Source organism: Semicossyphus pulcher, unplaced genomic scaffold, assembly GCF_022749685.1.
Source record: "Semicossyphus pulcher isolate SPU_LCO1_2020_fin unplaced genomic scaffold, fSemPul1.0.p SCAF_15, whole genome shotgun sequence".
NCBI classification, from domain to species: Eukaryota; Metazoa; Chordata; class Actinopteri; order Labriformes; family Labridae; genus Semicossyphus; species Semicossyphus pulcher.
In genome coordinates, this window is record NW_027211659.1 from 4776670 (window position 1) to 4792037 (window position 15368).

General features: G+C 40.3%; 1 protein-coding gene across 1 annotated transcript; it reads right to left on the reverse strand.

Moving 5' to 3' along the window:
- Positions 1-897: 897 nt before the first annotated feature.
- eaf2 (ELL associated factor 2) lies at positions 898-5955 on the reverse strand. The gene is made up of 6 exons (XM_069663446.1): positions 5822-5955; positions 4978-5072; positions 4253-4389; positions 3810-4003; positions 3445-3681; positions 898-2074 (listed from the first exon to the last, which is right to left on the reverse strand). The coding sequence occupies exons 1-6, from the start codon at positions 5922-5924 to the stop codon at positions 2031-2033; spliced, it is 810 nt and encodes a 269-aa protein (XP_069519547.1). The 5' UTR covers positions 5925-5955; the 3' UTR covers positions 898-2030.
- Positions 5956-15368: the final 9413 nt, after the last annotated feature.

Here is a 15368-nt window from a genome sequence, read left to right on the forward strand (position 1 = left end):
GCTCTGAGGCCACTGCTCTCCTTAAGACTAAAAATATTATTGACTTCTCAAATTCAAAGGCGTGTTCCTCCCAGTCTCTTCCTGTATCAGTCAGCCGGGATTCCAAAGATGGCTGACACATAAACAGGCGCTTCCTGCAGGCAGCTCAGCAGTGATAAGAGGCGAAACAAGCAGGGGCTGGCCGAGGCGCACAGCCAAAGGCACAGGAAGTTACTTAAGACTCACACTGAGGTGAACTTCCTTAGCATCCATCTTTTAATGCATTACAGCTCCAATTGACTTGCAATTCCAATTTCTTGGCTTTTAAAATATATTAAACTATTCACTGTTGGTCGAGTATATTTTGAAACATAAATAATTCATTAGATTCAAGTATTGCAGGTTTAAAGCTACAAAGCATGACCCCAACTGAGTTCACTCAGTCGGCCTAGTACTGCGCAGAAATCAGACCCACTTATGTTCTGAAAGACCACAAAGAATAAAGTTAAGACATATCTTGATTCTTAAAGCCGCAGTAATCAATATTTAATGATAAGAATGTGTAGGATGATTTGAAAGGGCTCCTTTGTAGTTATGAAGCCTCACAGCGCTGCTCTTATCAACACTTTTTCCAGTCACAACAGGCAGCTGTTTTCTGCCAAATTACTTTGATATGAAACAGCAGGCAGATAACGCTTGTAAACAAGTATTAATGAGCCACAAAAGAGCGATAAAGTTCATCTGTGACTTAGAGATGTGTAAATACGCAACTGTTTGCTTCCACAGATTTTTAAGAGGCTCATAAATCAGTTACGTTTTCAGCTTGTTTCACTGTCTCCTACGGAAGCCCTTAGCGGACATGCATCCGTGCATTTTACTTATTCCGTTTTCCTGTGATGACGAGTTATTTCTGGTCGTTTTCCCGAGATCTGGACTTATTTTTCTCCGGAAAACAAAGCCGGTTTTCCAATCATAACAGATGAATCCGGCCCATTATCTCCAGATAACAACGCTAGTTTTCTCGTGATAACGGGATAATTTTCCAGCGATCTAGAAAACAAAACAACAGGCTGGTCATGTTGGTCACCACGACATGCCATGCTGCCATTTCCCACACTAATGAGGGAAGTTAAGCCTGTGTCTATGTTTGTTTTGTGGTTTTAAAACTCGGGGAATACGAGTTATGATCATCTGACGTTACTGTGGTGCTGCGTCATTCTCGTGATCACGTGATGAATAAGTCGAGATCTCGAGAAAACGACCAGAAATAAGTCGTTATCATGAGAAAACGGAGTAAATATAATGTATGGATGCATGTCCGCTAAGGGCTTCCGTAGTCTTCAAAGTGGCAGAAAAAAAAAATATATATATTTTTATTTATGCAGCTTTGAAATCAAATATTTTCTCGTCGTGCAGCTGGGTTCCAGTAATCCAAAGCAAAAAGGCTCCACGCTAACTTTACAATAACTATAGACAAAAGTAATCGGCTCTGTCATAGAGAGGCTCATCTTTAAAATAAAAGTTTCATTTGTTATGACAGATTAACGTCTCCAATCAGAGACTAATGCCGCCGAACTGAGGCTTTAGCAGCTCTGACCTAAGGCACAACTAAAGTTACTATTTTTCATCACTAAGCTGAAATGCAGACCTCGATGATGCTCTTACACACAAAACGTACAACACGTACACCACTGTCATCCTGGCTCTGATATGCTTGGTTAGCCACACATCCGGTGAGATGAGAGGTTACACATAGTTTGTCACATTTTACTCCCACTCTAACAGTACACCCACATCTCTTCTCTCTGAACTAAGGCATCTTTGTAACATCCAGTCTTCACACACAAAATATAATTATCATGAAGAAAAAAACGCAATATAATTAAATTAGAAAGTTTGTTGGCAGAGAAGAGAAATATATATATTTGCTAGCAGAATTGTGGATATGAAGGTAAGACAGTCCAACATGAAAGGAAACAAAGCACAGATAGCTCTGTGGCTGTATTTTACTCCTCACTGAAAAACCTCACGGTGTCCACAGGCCGTGTTGTTCAGTCACTTTCACTTCCTGATTCACTCAGCTGCAGGTCATTCTCTGCAACACAAGCAGGGTGCAAAATATACAGTTACTTTTAGCCTATACATAAACAAAATAATATGCATCATAAACAAAATAGAATGTTGTTCTCTTTCCAAATTTCGGTTCTCTTATGTTTTCATCTGTTCCGTTATAGATAAGGGAATTCTCCCCAGGTTTTATGTGGATGTCCAATCATTGTGATATTAAAAGAACACAGTGAAGCAATAGGTTCTTTAGTGCATGCTGAGACATGACCCCAACAGTGCCTTATTGTGCCTTAATGTGCAAGCAGTCCATGTCTACACGTACGCGGGTATTTTTTAAAGTTTTTTAGAGTTTTTCCCTTCTTCGTTTCCAAAAAAAACCCGTCCACACAAGCACGGTTATAAAAAAATCCCCATCCAAACGAAAAAATCCAAATGTTGCCACACCAAGAGGTGACGATATAACCCGGTCATGCAAATAGGAAAATGAAAATTGCGGCCAATCAAAAGTCTAAAAAAACCTATTGCCGGAAGACTACCTGGCGGGCTGCAATGGCACACCAAGGAAGGGCGGCGATACATCAATATAATGGACAAGTAACTGTACATATATGTGTAAACATGTAAAAAGTCCTGTTAGCAAAGTTAGAAGCATCACTGTTTTTGCCTCGTCCATCATTTTGGAAGGAATGTTGCCTCATTTGTGACGCCTCACAAAGGAGATAACGGCGCACAGCCTGACGTCACGAGTCAAAAACAGTTCACCCCCTCTACACGTCTCCATGGAAACAGAGTTTCTAAAAGTCTTCACCCTGGCCGGAGTTTTACAAAAGATCCGTTTTCAGTGACCTAAAACGGCGTTTGTGTGGACGAAAGGCCAAAACGGGCTTGATATCCGAATCAACAAAACACTGCAACATGTATCCTTATCTATCCAAAGAAATCAAATTTTGGGATGCTAGTTAGAAAGTTTGTAGCAGTAGTTTGGTCTCATAGTTTGCAATATAAGCAAAGGCGGACACTAGAAATCCAAACTGAAATAACATTTCGTTCTTCCATCATCTATGCACTTGATGACGCTGGTTCCGGATGAACAGATTTAACAGAAAACATGGGCAATAACTGCAAGCTTTGTGATAGCATTTACCCATCTCTGATAGAGATGAGGTTAAAAATCTGGGAAATTTCAATTGGAATAATCTCTGTGAAGCATCTTTGTGTTTTTAGATAATAAATTCCCGCAGCTTTCGTTCTTGTTAAAGTTGTCAAACTCCTGCCTCATGTTAGACTTAGGAGCTACTGGCCGATATCCACTTCTATGTAAAGATATTAATACAAGGAGGGTTCAGAATGAAGAAAAGCTACCTTAAAGTACTCATATGAACGGAGACAACCACTTACTGAGTGTGTTCATGAGTCCTCCTCCGCTCTCTTGGTGGCGACTGTTGGTGTTGCTGCTGGTGGTGAGGATAGGCATGCTGTGGGTCACCGTTGCTGGAGGTGGTGCAGAGGTTCGTTCATCTTCAGAGTCACTGCTGCTGGAGCTGTCGTCACTACTGGAGGATGAGGAGCTGTTGGAGCCTGAGGAGCTGTCGCCACTGCTCAGCTGGTCCATGACTCGCGCCTCTGCCATCAACTCTGAACAAAGTGCCACAGATACAAAGTTAAAGCAATGTGTGATTCTTATCTCCATTGAGGAAAATGAGTGTAAAGTAGACAAAACCAACCACAAATTGATAAAGACACTATGCCCGACACCATGTTACCTCTCTCGATGTCATCCATGGGGGATGCCGGGGAGGTCTTCTCTTTGGGAGGAGAGCTCTTGGAGCTGGCTGAGTTCTTGTTACTGCTGCTGTTGCTGTTGTTGCTGCTGCTACTGCTGCTGCTCTTCATCTGCTGGCTCAAGCGACTGGTCTGCTGCTCCAGGCGAGACTGGATCTTACTGCTGCCCTCAGCCCTAAGAATGCACGTGCACAATTACAAGCAATGTAGGAGGAATATTTCTATGCAAGTGTTTTCACAGGTTTAAAAGAAATATCTCAACATTCAGTAAAATAATATAGGGCTGTGTTTTGTTTACTTCTGGTACTTTTTTCTTCATATAATAAAACAAGTGGATGAAAACAAGTACAGACACATGAATACAACAGATGGTAAAAATTGGAAAAACATCAATAACACAATTTGTAATCAATTTGTAACCCACCTGGTCTTCTTCACGGCTATATTGCTGTTGAGTTTTTCCAGTCTGTACTCTCCTGTGTCGTGGTTCACAATAAGGATGCATTCTTTCATGTATGGCCTCTTAGATCCCTTGAAGACTGTTACTGGAGCACTTGAACCCTAAAAAATAAATGAATACAATTTAAAAAACAGGAAACACAGGCAGGATCGTTGTCAGGATTTCAGAAATATTTCCCCTTTCTGCCTGGACCACAAGACACACATAAAGTCTCAAATATTAATTTAGCGTTTTCTTTAAGTGGTCAATTGTGTCTCTGTTCAGAGCTTACTGTTCACCTTTGTATACTGCACACCTGTGGACAAACTACATAAAACAAGCTTACAGAGATAGAGATACAAGTAGCTTATAATGTTATGAGGATTCTCCTTAAGCGACCAAGACGGTGTAGTGCAAGTGAAATGTATGTGACTGCTCGAGTCAATATTTTTCAAGCTGTTTTAAGAAATCTTATGAATACATTTTGTTACATTCCCTGAAGATGGACACACAACACACTACGGCACGTAACACTTTATTTGCTGGCTTGATGCCTCAGAGAACATTATCATCTTGGTATTGTTCTGAAATTGAAATTGTATGATCAGACGCATTCTAAAGGTCTGACTGCTCTTTGAAGCCTTCTCCTCACTTCAGGAATAAAGTTCTAGCGGCCGAAATGTCTAATAATTGGAGCTTCAAACACTTACCTCTAAATTGGGTAAAGTAATAGTGACTTGCTCTCCTTTGCCCACTTCAAGCTCCCCTTCACACGTTGTATCAATGGAGGCTGGTTTGAAGTCATCTGAGAGAAATAACAGAGAGAAATTATCATATTTATTATAATAATCTAAGATAAGCTTTATTGATCCCCCACAGGGGAAATGTACTCGTTACAGCAGCTCACAAAACAGGCAATTACATAAAGTACTAAGTAATAAAAATAGACAAAAAGTACAGGCGGCAATAAAATGCTAAAAAATGACAACATAAATAATAATAAAAAAATAATTTAAAGACTATTCACACTATGTACACATTTTTCCTTGTTGAAAGATATGCAGGAGTTATTTTTCTGCACAATACGAGGCAATACAGAATAATAAAACAGAATAATTAATTGGACATTTTTTACACGTTAAACTAATATCTTCTGCTCAATATTAACAACATTAGAAATATTTCTAAGTGCAAACACAAGTGCGGTTGGTCCCTCAGTGCTGCAGTTCTCTACCGGTACCACTAGATGGTGTTAGTGTACAAATTGGCGCAATGCTAACATTAGCTAACATTTTGACAGCTGAAGCATCAGCGGTTTGAAAAAGTTGAAAGTAAACTTACTAATGAAGACGACAATGAACACATATACCTTTGAATTCACTAAACGATACGGGCCAACAACAGGCGAATAGAAAAGAACTGGCAACCGGTTAACTTTGCTAAAATATCAAACAGCTGCTTTCTGGTTTTTAGCTAAAATGCTAACTAGCATGCTACCGTTAGCTTCTGTAAAAGCCAGACATATCCTAGCTAGTGATTCAAGATCCCACTTACATCGCACTGTGTGGTAGCCACTTTTAGGGTGTTTCTCAAACGTCTCTCCCAATTTCAGGACATGTTCTTGATTGTCAAAGTTGGAATAAGCTGTCCCATTCATTCTGAGAGTTACATGAGCTGTAAACTTTCGGCTGTTCTTTATCCGTTAACCATGTATGGCAAAGCTCTGACGACTTCATTGGTACCGTTAAGCCCCGCCCCGTCTCCGTTATGATTGGTCAAGCGGACTAGTCGCTTCTCTGATTGATTCTAGGGTCTGTCAATCAAGTATCGTAATGACAGGGCAGCTTCAGGGCAAATGTCAGATGGTTTTCATGGCTATAATCGGTTTTTTTATGACCTGTGCTATACAACCAGTTTATATTTATGATCCAAAATGATCCACGGTTACGTAAAAGTATCTGTTCTAAAGAAAACCTGTATAAGATAAATGTTGCCCCATTATAATAAGACAGAATCTATCAAGTAAGAATAAAATGCTATAAAAATTTTGTGATAAAGATGTCCTATTTTCCCCATAGCTCCTGAATAAACTCAAACTGCAGTTTAACAGTGGTTAGCAAGATGGTGAGAGTAGATGAAATACAAAGCAGCCTATCTTGCTCTTTAGGGAACTGTTTATATAGCAGGGGACCTCTATGTGTGGAGTGCAAAGGTTAACTTTTTATCAGAAACTTATTAGAAATGGCTGTGATGAACAAAAACACAGTTTATGGTCTTTAAAATGTCTTTAACTCTCCTAGGAATGTGAGGTAATCTGAAAAATATTTATTTAAATTAGGCATTATTGTATTTTTCATTTAAAATATATAAAATAATAAAATACCTTAAGAATGGATGTCAGTGTTGACAGCAAATTTTAAAATCTCAACCCACAGGTCTCAACACTGACACACCACCTTATACACTGTGTTAGCAGCATCACTGGGCTGAGCTGTAAACCTAATTACTGAATTAGCTTGGACAGCTCAAACACAGTCCTGAGGTCCTGAAGGTCTGGCAGTCAGAGACTTAATGAACTGTTGCAGTAACACTTACTGACTGCAGTTTGAAGCCCCGCAGGCTGCAGGGTCTCTGAGCACCAGTGAAAATAATCTCTTTTCCTTTCTTTAAACTGTTAATGATTCCTAAGCCTTAAATTCCTGCCCTGTCTGCACTTTGCTGAGGCCATATGCTCCGCTGCCTTCAAACATTAAAGGATCAACATCGGGGACAAGGGGAATGTCGAGATTACACAAGTGAATTATCGCCAATTTGTCACAACAGGGTTTCCCTGTCTTCTTACACTGCATGAGAAGATGGTGCGTAGGTGCATGTGCAAGTGTGCAATTAAAATAGGTATAAACAACAGAGAGGAAAGAGAGATATTGAACATACAGTGAGGCTCTAAATTAGCCAGCTCTGTAACCTTTGACCTCTTGCTAATACGGTAAGAATCATAAGTGAGTTCATCAGGTGCAAGAAAAAAAGAATCCAAAGTTGTAGGAATGGTCTCAGAAAGAGAGAATAAAGATTAATAACGCATGTTTGAGTTAATCAATGCATTTTTATTTTATATTAATTGGTTGTATTTCCCTGTTTTTGTAATAAGAATCCTATGTCCATGATGCCCCTGCCATGTTGAAAAAGATAGATAGCAAACGGATAGGCATCCGGTTTCACTGTATCCGTTTCCCCCGTGAAAAGACAACCAGCAGGGGTCCGTTTCCATGGCTGGAGGTAAACAGTGGCTGCCCTCTGGTGATATCAGTTTCTGTGCCTGCCCTCGGACCGTGGGAGGTAAGGTTTTTCCGTTTCCAAGCAACTATCCGCAGGTTCACAATACTGTGGTAGAGCAACAATAGTCAGTTACCATGTTGTTAGCTGGTAGCAGCGGTGAAAGTTTTTGTTATTGAGTATTGAATAAACTTTTACTCCTGTAAACGTAAACATGTTGCACCTATTTCCTATTGGTATGAAAGAAGTATTTATAAAATGATCTGAGGTTTCTTTTTTTGGTCACTAGAGTAGGAAAAGAAAGAGGAGCTGTCAGTCACATCAGGGTCAGACTTGTCTGCTGAATGATGGAGAGAGAACAGCACCATGATCTTGAGGGGGCTGAGGAGGGGGACATATGGGCTGAGTGTGACCACAGCCAGCTTTTCCCATCTGAGCCAATCAGGAGCAGGGTGAGAGCGATTGTCCTATGGTTAGTGCTGCCTTCATGTGCTGTCAGAAAGGGGAAAATTTATGAACATGCCATGTACAACTCAAAAAACATTGCTGGGCCAGAAAATGTTACGTGTTATTCGACCATGTCGCAAATGTATTTCTTAATTTAATGTATTTTTTTCAGGTAAATGTACATTATAATTGGAAATGTTACAGTAATAAATTATACGTTACAAAAACAAAGACACCAAAACACCCTAAACATTATTTTCTGTGTTTTAAAATACTGAAACCACATCACAACCACAATTATATTAGGCTATATAGTCAAGAAAGAAGACTTATTACGTTTATCCATCCGATTATTAATTTTACGAGCAGCACGTGAAGGCAGCACAGTTCCCAAGGAGAACCCCAGCAAAGAAAGAGGTCGTGTATCCGGGATTCTCCAGTAAAACCCCTCAAACCAACACGAGGGAAGGGCAGAGAGTAAATGAATCACCGACCACAGTGTGATTTTATGCCAGTGTAGTTATCGTCCTTCCTAAACGGATCTCGATCTGAAACTCACATCAGATCCTTCAGTCTGAGGAGACGCGAGTGTTCAACCTGCTGCCTGAATCTGGATTCAGGATCAGGACTTCTTCTCTCTGATGGGATGGAGGTGTAAGCGCCCTGAAAGCAACTCTCAGTAAGTAGTCCACACAAGGACGAACAAAAAACAAATTATATAATGTTATAAAATTTAGAAGGCAGTTGCCTGATTGATGTAGCCTCGTGAGTATTTCTGCTTCAGCTATCAGTGTTGCATCTGAACTAGCCTATTCCTGCAGGGATGTGTGTGTTTTTGTGGTCCTTACTTGTGTTTCTACACAAACCATCGTGTGCCTAATGTAGGATATTCCCCCAAAACCAAAGCGGTCTACATTTAGAGCGAACCAGTTATGGGATGCACTATCACATTCCTTACCTCACTAAGGGTCATTATGCTCGCGTGTTATCACTCTGCAACCTCTCATTCAAGCTGTGAAGGTGTTATTTATATAAGAGCAGCAAATATCATTATTTTCATCATAGTGTCATTTGTTTTTAATGTTTTTATTTGTTTAACAATCTCCTTAGTAGCATATTATTATGTCTATTCGAAAATATTAATCAAAACTTAGTTACATGTTAAATTTTCAAAAAATCATTATTATTAATGACTCAGGTGGCCTTTACGTAAGCTGCAGCAAGCATCTTTTTGGGCGTGTTTTCATTCTCCATACCAATTACTACTTGATTTGACTGATTTCAATTTTTTGATTTCAATCATCGAAATCAGAAGTGGGATAGCGACTATTTGCCCATGTCCCCGGGAAAGAAGCCCTGGAGGAACACAGTGTAGCCTACCAGTTGCCCGCAGATGCACTTTTAGAAACAAGCCTTCTGGCTTATTTTGGCATTTTTACAGAAATATGTATAAAACGCACTGTGCCTGAGGCGTACATGATAATAAAGTTCTGTATCAAAGTTTGATAATGTCATTAAAACTACATGTCACATTCACCCATTCACACACTCATTCACACACTGATGGCAATGACCTAAGTGCCACTTTTCAATCAGGATGTATGCATTCACACCCGCAATTTGTGGTTCAGTGTCTTGCCCAAGGACATGTGACTGTGGCAGTCAGGGATCAAACCACCAACCTTCTGATTGAGAGACGACTGACTCTACCACTGAGCCACAGCCACAGCCACCCCTGTAATAAGGCTACATACTTTATAGTTAGCTTACAACAACAACCTCAACAATGGTTGTCAGTAAAAGGCTTCACAAGTTCATAAATCATGTAAGCAGATTAAGTAATTTGGCAAGCTAGCCATGTCATATATCCATTTGGTATCTTGCTGTTGCGAGCAAGCAAGTTAACTTAGCTACACTGCATGGATATAGCATTGGGTGCTGTGTTACGTGAGTGGATAAAATCATTTGCAGACTGCAAGCTAACCATACCATCCTGAGGAGATGAATTAGCAGATGTTAACCTCCTAGAGAAGTATTTTGCTACCTTTGCTAGCTAGAAACTTAACAGCTTTTGTAAGCTAATGTTAGCTTAGCACACCAAAACGCCAGAAATCTTATGCCCTGATGCTAGTGACCATACTTTACCTCTGTACACTACGGTTTGGGCCAGACTGGTCTCACTACACAAAACTTACTAACTGGAATACATTTCCTTAACATACAATACGTCTTGATTGTGTGGTTTCTCAAGAGTAAAGCTCTGGCTGCACCTGATGTAAAGCTCTTCCTCTCCAGATGCCCTCCCACGCTTAATAACGTGATTACCTGAATCAAAGGAGGGGAAACAGCTGCCAGGTTGAACTCTCCTCACCTTTGGGAATCGTCTGGCCATCCTGAACACTCTCCTCAGTGTCACACGGGACTAAAACTGTGCTGTCTGTGGGGTTTGTGTTTTAAAATCAGTGCCAGTCGCACTGTAAATTATAACAAGTTACGTTTACTTAAAAGAAATTAGGAAACTGATTACCTTGGGAAAAGAAAAGTGTTTAGAATGAACATGCGATATTTGACTAAGCTGTACTTTTTTAAAGATGTGAGCGCTCAGTGTCTCCAAGTACACTGTAAAACCTGATCAGTTAGTTCAACTCAAACCATTTGAGGAAACTAAACTCTTTTATTCATTGTTAAGGTAACTTAAATAAATTAAGTAAACAGTACCCATTCCATTCAGTGTATTGAACTCTAAATTAGTGAGTATTTGACCTTCATCAGTTAAGTAAGATGAACGTAGTGAAGCAGTTTATCTCTACTTCAAACTCTCCTGTGTCGACTCATTTCAGTTGAGGACACCGATTACCTTAAACCTTTTAAGTTGCATTAACACAAACCAAATACCGTAATGTCAGTGTATAAGACGCACTTTAAATACTTTTCAAGAACTTTCCATGTCATGTGACCCAGTGTCTTCAATTCAATGTCAGATGTTAACACTCACTTGGACAAATAAGACACACCTTATTATCTGGGATTTAATTGCTGCTAATCCATCCATTATCTACACCACTTATCCTATTCAGGGTCGCAGGGGGCTGGAGCCTATCCCAGCTGTCATTGGGCAGGGGGCGGGGCACACCCTGGACTGGTCGCCAGTCAATTACAGAGACAACATTTCGTACTCATAACCTTACAAGCACGTACTCTTAACCTTACAAGCATGTCTTTGGACTGTGGGAGGAAGCCGGAGACCCTGGAGGGAACCCACGCATGCACAGGGAGAACATGCAGGCTCCACACAGAGGGGCCCACCTTGCCCAAGCTGGGGTTTGAACCGGTGACCTTCTAGCTGTTAGGCAACAGCGCTAACCACTGCACCCCCGTGCAGCCCCATTGCTGCTAATATTTTAGATTAGATTTTAGATATTTATTTTTCAAGTATGATTTATTATTATTTCAAATTTTGAACGGACATGCACGGTCATGATCACCATTGCAGCTGCCACCCTTACAACAATCAACATAGGCTGCCAGCTACCGCTAGCTACCACACTTCTAAATAAGTTAACGTAACTAACTGTAGCCTCCGCAATGAAGTGTTTCAAAAATGAGTATCACTAAAAATGAATAAGTACCACAATAATAATTTCTGAGTTACTGCTAATTCATTGGGATGAGTTATGTTAAATATCTTTGAGGATTGAGTGAAGTTAACTTCCCTTTTTTATTAAGACTGTTAAGTTTTACAGTGTGAGGAGATTTCTGTTGATCTGCATGATTTACACCATAGATTGGAGAATTTAAATCCTCGCAACAATGGAATGATGACTACATTTGTCTTTATTTCCTTCTCCATGTGATGCCACTTAGTAAATGAAATACAAGGCAGTGCAGTTATTCCTCATTTCCCTGAGTGAGTCTCCAGAGCCTCACACACGCTCCAGGGAGTCCTTCAGTGCAACATTTTGGGGTTGACTGGGCTGCAGCAGGCAGGTGCATCCAAGCCATGACTGGAAATGCCTCTTGGGCTGATGGGAGTTCTGGCTCGCTTCCAAACGGCAATCAGATAATGTTAATGAATACCGTAAAATTGTCCTATTTGCACTTGCAGCAGTTTCTTTGTTTTCCAGGAATGGAAAATACTATATAATGAACCTCAGGCTTGCTTCGCATAAATAGTTGATGAAAACTGACTTAGTTGGAGTTCTTTTTTTCCCTAAGATGAGGGTCACATGACTGGAAAACCATTTAAATTGTCATGGGTGTTCTCACAAAGGCATCCCCCACAAGACATGTATTAGTGCTCCTTAAAACGGGCTGCTGCTTAGCTTGCATAATGTTCGGCATGCATGGTTTGGAACATAAATTATTGGCTCATTAGGAGGAATTAAAATCTTGACTTATGGATTAGTTTTACCAGTAAACACTAATTATGACTGTTTTCCATTTTCCTTTCAATCATGTGTGGAGGAATTTTGCCAAGGCCATTTCTGGGGTCTCTGTTATTTTAAATGAATATGTCGGTCTGCTGGAATTTGATGGATTCACGGACAAACAATCTCATTGTATTGTCAGGGACAACCTGGACCGGGCTGCATCAGCTACTTAGAAATCCATTAAATACAGATTATAGATCCCAAATACGGGGAAGACAATATGTAAAACTTTGGCCTTTATCCTTCTAAATTTAGGTATGACTTTCTATAATTTCTATATGCAAAGATGGAGAAATTATAGAGCCTATATATAAAAAGGGGGTGTGCCAAAGTGACATCACCCAATAGTTGCTGGACGACCTTTTTAAATCCTCTCGTTTTAAATTTTGGGCACTGCCATCTTGGTTTTTTGGAGCCAGAAGAGAACAAATTTGGACAAGAGGGTTTGACTGGAGAGAGCCAGGGCCAGGGATTAGCATATGCTAAGTTATCAGCTAATGCTAGCACTAGCTTGGTTATGTGCATCTGTGATTAAGGGTAACTCTGATGCTATTGCTAATTCTAGCTAGAGAAAGCTAACCCCGCTTTAGCTTTAATTTTACTCCGAGACTTGAAACTACTGGTTGAGACCATAAACGCATCGGGAAAGTGTTTACTGAGGGAATAAATGTAGTAAGAAGTACTTTACTCCTCACTCTTAATGGGTCCTGTATCAGCAAGCTAACATTAGCTTAGCTTGGACTCATGACTCCTACATTACTAACATCCTGGCTGCAGAACTGTTTGGTTTTCTGGTCTACAGTAGGAAGGCATATTTGGAGTGATATTTCTGAACAAAAAAATCCACTGGCTCACATGAAATCGAAGATGACAGACAGACTAATGTTAATCTCAGTGGAAGACCCCTCACTGTAGAGTCTCATAGATTTTTCTTCCAGTGTTGCCTTGTTGCCTCGTTTCTGAGCTCTACTTGGATTTAATCAGTGAGCTGATGTGATAAAAGGTCAAGCAGTGGACCTGCAGACTCTTACAGCTTCCTGCTAGCCATACACACACACGCACACACACACACGCCCACACACAGCTAACGGTCAATAACACTAGATTTAATAAGACAGGTCGATCTGTCAGGCTAAGCCCACAGAAATGCGTGGCAGGTATACTGAAGGCCCCGGGGCCTTCTAATGCTAATGTGTGTGCTTGCGGCAGCATCCTAATGTACTGGTTTTGTTTCGGAGCAAGCTCAGCTTGGCTGGACACACTATAATTACTTCCATTAACTTATTGGCTGAGATCAGGTGTTTTTTACTTCATTGACTTCCATTTACTTAAGTAATTGTCATTACCATGGTCATTAAAGGATTAAGGGTTTGTGTTATGAGCTGTGTTTCGCACAGTGTACAAAAATGGAACCACTTTACCTGACGGCAGTGTAATATCAGATGTTACTGTTGTATAAATGTCTTAGGATCCTTTTAGTACCACTGATATTGATAATCATATCAAGATTTTACACCATGTCCTTCCCCGACAAACTGATCATAAAACAGGAAATGCTCTCACAAAAGGTATCTTGTTCTTTGAGCTGCCAAACTCTATGAATATCAGCTATTAAGCAGAAAGTATGATCACTTATTTCTCTAAGATTATTTTTTTGGCTTTTTGCCTTTCATTGTGTAGGACAGCTGAAGAGAGACAGCAAATGTGGGAGTAGAGAGTGGGGGACGACATACACCAAATGATCAGCAGACCTGAAGACGAGCCTGTCATCAGTGCTAACTGAGCTAAACCAGCGCCCCATTATTTTTCCTTTAACAGTGCGACATACTTCAGGTAATTTCAATTTAAAAATTAGTTTTTTAAACTATTGTCATACTGTGATATCAAATGTATTTTGGACGTTGTATCGAGTTTTATTTGGTCTCTGCTGAGTTGCGAGTAAATGTTACCACGGTCGAACAAGCAAAGAAACGTTCAAGTCCTAAGAAAAAGAAACAAACATATTTGATGTTCAGATGAAGACAAATATTAAGAGCGGTTAGCAAGGACGCTGGTTGAAAATATCAAGCTTGAAGTCTGAAAACACTCCTGCAATTACTGCTTATATCCGTAGGTGCCACAAAGAGCCAATCTGAGATTCAGTGAGAATCAAGTGTTTAACCTTGCAAACATCTCCATGTGGTGTTCTTCATGTGCTACGAGACATATCAGGGACAACATCAGCAGTCATCTCCATGGCTGGGCCTGTCTGCTTTTAAACTGCAGTGTACCAAGGACAGGCTGAACAACACGTTTTCAGATGGGCAGGTTTGTGATGTCACAAATCTAAGGAGCCAATCCTATTAATGGATGGGGTGACGCTATGCAGATCATTATGTGCATCCTACGGCAACCACTATGGCGATGCGCGAGCCAGCTGTAACCGTCATCGTAACTTTTGCAAACTCACTCCTGACTACTTACTTTAACGTTACTGCTAATTACTACATTTCAAGCTCGCTAAGTTTAACAAGTTGCCACTAAACGATGGCAGAGACGTGTTTTGTTCTCACGATGACGGGGGCGGTTAGAAATTTGCATAGTGGGCGGGGACTTTGTAGAGTCAGGAATTTTTACTGAGGGAGAAGGAGGAGATGCCTTGGGAGGATTTTTAGAAGGTAATTAAACATTTTTGCAGAAAACACACACAAAAGACACAATTTATTATTCGAAGCAGAGCATTTTATGTCTTAAAACATGACTGGAGCTGCTCTTAAGACTTTTCATTGTTCTGCAAAGCCCTTGATGCGGTTGGAATCAGTGCTGACATCTGTGCTACATCTCCGGCTGCAGTTTTATTTTTTAATTGCAGGGACACGAACATTCCTGAAATAGTAAAAGATGAATAATAAAGTCTAGACAAATGCGTTTATAAAGCTTTTACTCTGCCGCTGATGTCAGTCAGAAGGCAC